We start from the raw sequence: 8,894 nt of genomic DNA on the forward strand, positions 1-8,894 counted from the left end.
TTTTTACAAGTTTTAAAATTCCACTATCAAACAGAGAACATTTTAAAATGTCATTAATCAAATTCCAATAGGAAAAGGCTGTAGCAGGAACCTTTTCTGAACCAAAGACTTCATAATAATCTATTAAACAATTTCCTACTCTTTGCCATCTTTTTGCATCTATGATTCCTACAAGTCCTCTATGAATGAGAAAAATAATTCTAAATCCTTTTTCTTAACCCGCGTTCCCCGTGTCTTGAAGGCCTCCCTGAGGTCTGACAGAAATAGATCATGTGACGACATTGCTTGTCCCATGGTGGGTCACTCACCTTGCGCCGTCCCCACTCTCCTCCTGGATCTGTCTCTCGGTGGGGTCTGTCGAGGCGATCTCGAGATCTCAGACTGTACTTGGCCAAGTTTTCCCGGAGGACGGCGTTCCTTCCTTAGTCAGAGGCTCCAGCCCCACATTGGGCGCCAGTTGTCCTGACCCGCAGGACTTCAACCAGGGCAATGAACCTAAGCGAGAAGGAATGAAGGGAAGGGACAAGAGACACGAAGAAGGACAGCAAGACAAGGATTCTGATCAAGCTGCCAAATTTTATTTTTCACACAGGGATATTTATATGCTTAGAATAAGGAAGCTTTTTCATTGGGCTGTAGCAGCTGCAGGATGCTTGCTTAGGGCAGTGTGAAAAGGTGGTCAATAGCAGCTACCTGGTCTTTGTTTGAGGCAGGATGCAAAGACCAGATTCTGTAAACAGCCTGGAGAGATGTTCCAGAGAGATAGTCAAGCTTATCATGCAGAGAGACTCCCTGCAGGGCTCCCGACACCAGGCTCAGCCCCGGAGGCCCCATGCTCCCAGGGTCCACTAGACAGAGGTCCTACCCCAAGGAGAGGCCCTGGAGGTCGCCGGCCTGCCCAGGGCATTCTGCATGGCATCAGGCACAGCAGGGGACAGCCCACCTCCTGTAGGGGGGACGTTTGGGGGCCTGAGGGTTCTGTGCTGCTCCACCCACCCCACGGGCTCCCTCTAGGGGCGTCCCGTGGCTGCTCCACCAACCCCATGGCTCCCTCTAGGGGCGTCCCGTGGCTGCTCCACCAACCCCACGGCTCCCTCTAGGGGCCTCATGTGGCTGCTCCATCCTACCCCACAGGCTCTGTTTTAGGGGCGTCCCGTGGCTGCTCCATCCACCCTAGGGCTCCCTCTAGGGGCGTCCTGTGGCTGCTCCATCCACCCCACGGGCTCTGTTTTAAGAGCCTCCCACGGCTGCTCCATCCTACCCCACAGCTCCCTCTAGGGGCATCCTGTGGCTGCTCCATCCTACCCCACGGCTCCCTCTAGGGGCCTCCTGTGGCTGCTCTGGTAAAGTGCATATTTTTCTCCCTCACCACTGGAAGCCAGAGTCCAAATGAATCTAGTGGGGCCACAGTCCTGGAGTGGTGGGTTGAACTGCAGGATCAATCCCTGCCCTTCGGCCTCCACAGCTGTGGTGCTAGGCCATGACCTGCCCCGTCCCCTGTCTGCCTGTGCTCTGCCTCCATCTTCTGTGTCAGGCCTGGCTTTGCCTCCCTCCTGTGAGATCATCCTCGCCGTGACAGGACAGCCTGTTCAATCCAGGATCTGCCTCGTGACCTGTAACCATGGCTCTTGCTAAACCTGCCGTGCACAGGAAAGCACACCGTTCCAGTGCCCAGGGATGAGGGCCTGGGTGACTTTTTGGGCCCTCTCTGTCCTGCACTGCTAAATGAGCATACTGTGTGATAGGCCTGGCTCTGGGTCCCACGGGGCTCTGGTCTGGCACATTCTGCAGCTGAGATTTCATAACCTAGGCACTAGGGCCATCCATATGCTTCACAGAGGCCAAGAGGCGAGGGCATTACAACCTGTGCTGGATGGCTGGTGTTAGGAAACTGAGTCATAATGTTAGGAAAGAATGCAGAGACCACATAACACCGAGCAGGGCAGGAGAAAGGAGGAGCGGGAAGTGAGTGGGGGGTTAGTGTTTTTATACATTCAAGGATGGGATGGTCTTTCTGACTGTGTAATGTCTGTGCACTGTGTGTGTGTGTGTGTGTGTGTGTGTAAGGTTTTATACATTCAAGGGTGGGATCGTCTTCAGAATGTCTGCAGCTGTGGCAGACTGCATAATGTCCATGCTGCTGTGTGTGTGTGGGGGGGAAGGTTTTATACATTCAAATGTGGGATTGTCTTTCTGACTGTGTAATGTCTGTGCACTGTGTATATGTGTGGAGGTAGGTTTTATACATTCAAGGGTGGGATTGTCTTTCTGACTGTATTATGTCCATGCGACTGTGTGTGCGTGTGTGTGGGGGATAAGATTTTATACATTCAAATGTGGGATCATCTTTCTGACTGTGTAATGCCTGTGCACTGTGTGTGTGTGGGGGGTAAGGTTTTATACATTCAAGGGTGGGATTGTCTTTCTGACTGTATAATGTCTGTGTGCTCTGTATGTGTGTGTGAGGGGAAGGTTTTATACATTCAAGGGTGGGATTGTCTTTCTGACTGTATAATGTCTGTGCAGCTGTGGCAGACGGTCACTTTCAGATAAGGCCATCAGTGAAGTTTTGTTGAGAACAACTCAAGGACAGAGCTAGCATTCCATGGAGACGATTTTCAGCGGGGTTCCCAGGGAGGTGGTCTGTGGCCATGGGAACAGCATGGGGTTATGAGGACAAAGCGATTCCCATCACTTGAGACCCCGAGGGGGCTATAAAAGTTGAGGAGCGTCGTGGTCTTTTCTGGCTGCTTCCTGCTGACATAGGGGTGTCAAGGGGTTACCAGGGCCGGGGTCTGTGCTGGGAAGGCCTTCGGGTGCCTTCAGTAGCAGGATGGCTTTGACCTGCTCCTGGCCTGTGTGACTGCTGTTATGTAATTAATGAAGAACTTCTGAAAAAGATGTTTTTAAAATAAAGAATAGGGTACAAAGGTTAGGATAAGAATGGTCTCTGGAGATGGAGTTGTCAATGGTAGAAGCCTGGCGGTCCGACTCCAGATGTGAGGAGCACAAGGAGACTGATGAGTGATGAGTGAGTTACAGTCAGTCACAGCGGGAGTCTGTGCAGCTTCCCTGTAAAAGTAGGGACGCTCCGCTTAAGGTTCCTGACTTCAATAAGAATATGTGCCAGAGCTTGAGCGAGTGGCCAGCAGGCAAGCAGAGACGAACGCAGAGCGGCAGGGTCACTGGAGAAGAACGCAGAGCGGCAGGGTCACTGGAGAACGCAGAGCAGCAGGGTCACTGGAGAAGAACGCAGAGCGGCAGGGTCACTGGAGAATGCAGAGCGGCAGGGTCACTGGAGAACACAGAGCGACGGGGTCACTGGAGAAGAACGCAGAGCTGCGGGGTCACTGGAGAAGAATGCAGAGCGGCGGGGTCACTGGAGAAGAATGCAGAGTGGCAGGGTTACTGGAGAAGAATGCATCCTGCCACAGATGGCTGTCCTTTAAGCACTTTGTGCCAGGAAAAGTCATTTTTTCTAAGTTTTTGCATTTCTAGGATACAGGGCTGTCCCCTTTTTTTGCTGCACCTTTTCAGTTTTTTAGAGCACACTGATGGTTTGTGGCCAGCAGGTAAAGTAGCACCAATCTAGGTGTGCAGATTCTGAAGGATTGAAGCAACATTATCTGAGTTTCTGTAATATATAGAAATGTTTAGCTTTTATAATAGGTCTCTTAGGTCCAAATGGCCACGTGTCCTTATCTCGAGGCCCTAGGAGAGCACCTTGATTTACAGCCAATTAGAGCCTTGAGGAGATACTGGGTCTGAGAGCTCTGTTGCTTTAAACTATCCTCCACTACACAGCCCTATCATTTCCACTCTAAATGAGAAGGGGGAGAAGTCATGGCATTAGACAGGCATGCCGATGACCACCGGCTTCAGTAACTTCTGAAAGGTCAAGCACAGAGACTCCATTTAGGATTGGCCACCAACCCCTCTTCTCTGAGCAGTTCCTCCGCCTACCCCTGGGGGCCCCTCGTTGGCAGGACCGGCTCTGTCCTGGTGCTTCTCTTCTCCTTACTGGGATAATGTTCCAGTTGGTGTTACTGCTCATTGCTGGGATGAGGTGTCCCAGTTGGCTGACTCCCACATTCATGGTGGGGGGGAGGTTGAGACTGAGCGGTCAGGGGAGAATACCAGCCAATAAACCCTTTTATTTTGAATTTAAGCAACAAGGAGATCAATAGAAATAGCCTTTAAGCAGGGCTTACCTGGAACTTACAACCAAAGTTAAGTTTGACAGACTTGTAAGAGTCATCTGTCCTGCTGTGGGTCTGCTTGTAATTGCCACAGAAGATCAGATCTGTAAAGGCAAAACTTATGAGTAGTCATGATGGGAGTTTCGAAACAGCAACAGATTAAATAATCTAGTTTTACATGAACATTTAAATAAACTTTGTTAAAAACCTCACAAGATTAATAGTACACAAGCAATTACCTTTTCAAACTTCAAATGACATAGTTTTTCTTAATGTAATGTAATAACTCTTAGCTACATTTGTTAAAACCCAAATCTAGTGACTTTCTTTGTGGTTTGAGTTTAAAACTGCCCATTTTTCCAGTTGGCCTGCAGAGCCAGTTAACTCTTGGTTACTATTGTTAGAAATGCACAACAACTCTCTGGTGTCAGAAATGAATAGACATGTCCTCAAGGCAATCTTGCACAAAAGGGTGCAATAATGTTACTCTGCCCAGAGCTAGACAGGCACACCCAGCAGAGCAGTTTGCTAGGTTTTTATCCCAATCCACGCTGCCTCCTCCTTGTCACAGGGTCAGGCTCACATTCTAAGTATAATTGATTACCCACGTTAGAAAGGTGGCTATGCCCACCACACACTTTGTTTTAAGGTCGATGGGGTCAGTGGGAAGCTCCCTCCAAAAAGGAGGCCTCACTCATTTTGACTCCACTGATAAAGTTTTCTCCTGACAAGCAGCACACTTGGCAGTTGCTACTCCTTTGATAAAAACATATCTCCCTATCTTGGCTAGCTGATCAAGTTGTGTACCTGGCAATTACAACTTATTCTCTTAACCCCTTTGACCTAAGATTTACATTCCTTAGATGCCTGCTGGTCACAAATAGTATAGATAATAATAAAAAAGCAAATAATTTCAGGAAATGTCAATACCACAAAATCAATATACAAGAGAGAAGGACTCTAGTTTGATAGAAAAGATTACTTTTTCTCATACAATGATGACAGTTCTTATGCATTAAAAGATTATTTTGAACATGTTCTCACACACACACATACTTATGCACAAAAGTTTAAAGATGCACTTATAATTTTAAAAAAGAAAGAAAATTGGCCATAAGTTCTCGAGAATTCCAGTGGTAGATGACATTCTTGCCCACTGCATGGTAGAGCCACATGGTCAGTGCTAGAGAAAGAGACGGCACCAAACAGAACACAGCACAAAACACAAAACTTTTGCCAACAACAAAGAATTTAAAATGGAATCACAAGCATGGATTACTGAGAACAATTGTGTTAATGAGGCACATTAACATATGAATTGATTTTGAATGCTCCCTGGGTGGGTATCTGTTCCTCTCTTGGGCCTGCGGTGGGAATCAGGGGAGGAAGAAGCTCTCCTCACAAGGGAGTTTCCTTAAGAAGACACATTGTGCCAATGTGCTGGTGTTGGAGGTGCATGCACACAATCCAAGACTTGAAGGCATGGCTCAGTGGTATGAGTGCCTGCTTACCAAACACGAGGGCCTGCGTCCCAAATCCCAGTACCACAAAAAAGAAAAGCACACACATTGTGAGATCATATTCCACCCTGGCTGTCTTGACCTCACTTGGCACTGAGGAGAAATATCCTAAGAAGGGTATTGATGACACAAACCCAGGTTTACTGACAATGTAATTGTGTTGTACATGTAACCATGTCAGGCAACAGGCAGTAATCATTCAACCCAGTTCTACCCACCACAGTACTGCTACCCACAGCCCTATTACCCACAGTATTGCCATGCAGGTATCTAGCACATGGTATTAGGTCCTGTGCGCACATGATCACTTCAAGTTAGCAAGTTGCCCTAGATGCCCTGATTGTGTCTAACTTAGTCAGAGAAAACATGAGGAGAGAAAAGGAGAGCCACTGCACAGAACCTCCAGCCTCCTCGTGTGACGCACCGGCACATGCGCCTTGGCTGTACTGAGTGTCTGCCAGCCCTCCGCCTCCACCGAGATCCCACAGGAGACCTGAGAGTCCAGCAGCTGAGCTCACGTGTGGCAGGTGATACAGTCACACGAGGAGAGCAATGAGTGCTGCTGCTGTAATAATAACAACACGCCACCTCTATCTTCTCCATGTCCCACTTCTCAGCTGTGTCCACATGACAAATACGTGGGAGTAGAGGACCGTGGGAGCTCCCAGTGCCACGGTAACCGCCGTTCCTTCAGGTTGCCGATAGCGTCCAGGAACCACACCCGAGCTCCTGGTGAAGGCTTATCGCCCTAGTATTATGAATGGATACTGCATCCTCCAATCGGAGGGAAAAGATGAAGAAAAGTGGGAAAATGGGTTTGCTAAAAAAGAGAAATGAATGAATTCTCAATTTGATGTGTGTAAGTACTCACGGGTAGAGGGTAAGACTTGTGTTTATGGTTCACTGGGCCTCTCGCTTTGCTCCAGTGTGAATCCAAAGACTGTACAAGTCACAGAATTCCACTGAGGTCTCTTTCTCCACAGGATACATTCGCTAGCAGTCCCCTGAGTATCCTCAGATCCAGTCCGGGGACCCTGGTGTAGGTGTTATATCAAATAACAGAATTCAGGATGGCATTTTCTTTTTTATTTTCTTTTATTTATTTATTTTTTTATTTTTTTTGGTCTGGTCGTGGGGCCTGAACTCTGGGTCTGGGCGCTGTCCCTCAGCTCTTCAGCTCAAGGCTAGCGCTCTACCACTTGAGCCACAGCACCACTTCTGGCTTTTTTCTTTTTGCTTATGTGGTGCTGAGGAATCGAACCCAGGGCCTCAGGCATGCAAGGCAAGCGCTCTACCACTGAGCCACCTTCCCAGCCCCAATGGCATTTTCTTATGTGCATATAATGCACTTTGATCATATTGCATCCTCCCCTTCCATTATCCAGTACATTTCCCCCATTTCTTCTCCTTGGTCTCCTTCCTCTTTTCTGCTATTCTACCATTTCCATGTCATCAATTTTGCCCTTAGATTCCACTTATGAGAGTAGATATGCATTCTGTGTGAGTCTGGTTTGTGTCCATTCACATGAGGATCTGGGAATCTTCATGTTCAAAGAAAACTTTTCAAACTCAGAGACATCAGCGGTGCCCACAGAATCGGGGACCAGAATCTCCTATGGGAGAGGCTAAGAGGAAGTCCAGACCCTGACTGGGAGAAGCAGGCGGCTGACCTCTACTCCCGGGCCTGGGCACAGTGTGTCCTGGTGCGCCTGCTGGCCTAGGCTGCTGCACCTGTGTGTCTGGGCCCCACTGGCTCTTCTCACTGTGCCTTGCACAGTGATACAGGGCCGTGTCCTCGGTTCTCAGGCTGCTCATTTGCAGGTACAGCGTGCTTTGACTGTTGTCTCTGCAGAGGGTGAACCGGCCCTTCACAGAGTCTGCGTACCGTGTGCTACCACCACCTGGATCAATTCGTGCAACCCACTCCAGCCCCTTCCCTGGAGCCTGGCGGATCCAGTCCATGTAGTAATCACTGAAGGTGAATCCGGAGGCTGCACAGGAGAGTCTCAGGGACCCCCCAGGCTGCACCAAGCCTCTCCCAGACTCTACCAGCCGCACCTCACACTGCACACCTGCAAACACAGAGAATCCCAGTCAGGAATGGACACATATAACCACCATTCCTCTCACCCATGTCCAGTCTCACTCAGCATCGCTTGCTGCTCATGAATTACCTTTTAAAATAGCAATAAGGAAGACCCAGCTGAGCTCCAGCTCCATGGTGAATGGTTTGTGTTCCGTCCTGGATGGGGCAACTGGGGAACGCAGGCCTGGGACTCCTCGCTCAGCTTGGAGTGGCTGGTTTTCATCAGTCCAGAGAGGCCCTATTTGCATGCCTGCATGCTATATAGCAAGTTCTGGGACAGAGGTCCCAGAGGAGGCAACTAAAGTAGAGGAAGCTGTGCTGAGGTGATTAGTGGGAAGATGGCACTTTAGAGTTGCATCCTTAAACCAGAGGCAGAGACCCTGCTGTGCAACGTGCTCAACAAGTGACTCCTGGTACAATTTACCCACGGGTAAAGGCTGACGCCTCTCACCACCAGGCCCGTTGCTTCCCAGTTAGCGCAGAGACAGAGCTGGGCAGGCCCACTGAGTCCTGTGGTGCCCCATGTTCTAGGGAGAGCAGAGCATTTTGTGTCATTCCACCATCTACCTAGGAATGTGGAGGGATGGTGGCGGATGTGCAAACCCACAAGCTCAGAGAATTTCTCACGACACATTTGTAGGACTTTAGCCCTCTAAACTCATTTGCATTTCTAATGAAAGATTAAAAATTAGAATTACATTTTACAATTGCTAACTGCTGATTTTGCTTTTGTAAACTTGCTCGCGCTAGCACTAACCCCCCTCCCTTCTGGAAATAAGGAATTGAGTAAAAAGTCTCTCGGAGCCCAGATGCCGGCCCCTGGGACAAGGTTTGTGGTCATAGATAAAGAACTAACAGGTATGTTTTTCCAGTTCCTGTTTGAAAATTCCCCAAGTAGCTAAATGGGACCCAAGATAGGGACCCAAGATAGGGACCCAAGATAAGGACCACCTGGCAAGTTCAGCAAACTAGGCCAAATGTTAATCACAAGCCTGTAACTCTGTAAACTCCCTGACCCTTATCTCCCAGAGTGACTACCTCCTTTTGATCACCTGCGCCAATTGCTTTATTACAAAGAGTGTTATAAAC

At 48.8% G+C, this 8,894-nt stretch overlaps 1 gene segment (V, D, J or C); it reads right to left on the reverse strand.

The window, feature by feature from the left end:
- LOC106001643 overlaps window positions 1-7,973 on the reverse strand; it is an 86,178-nt gene extending 78,205 nt beyond the window's left edge. The window contains 2 exon segments of the C gene segment in view: window positions 7,488-7,791; window positions 7,894-7,973. Of these exon segments, the coding sequence occupies window positions 7,488-7,791; window positions 7,894-7,939 (350 nt within the window).
- Window positions 7,974-8,894: the final 921 nt, after the last annotated feature.

This window comes from Dipodomys ordii, unplaced genomic scaffold (genome assembly GCF_000151885.1).
Source record: "Dipodomys ordii isolate 6190 unplaced genomic scaffold, Dord_2.0 Scaffold337, whole genome shotgun sequence".
NCBI classification, from domain to species: Eukaryota; Metazoa; Chordata; class Mammalia; order Rodentia; family Heteromyidae; genus Dipodomys; species Dipodomys ordii.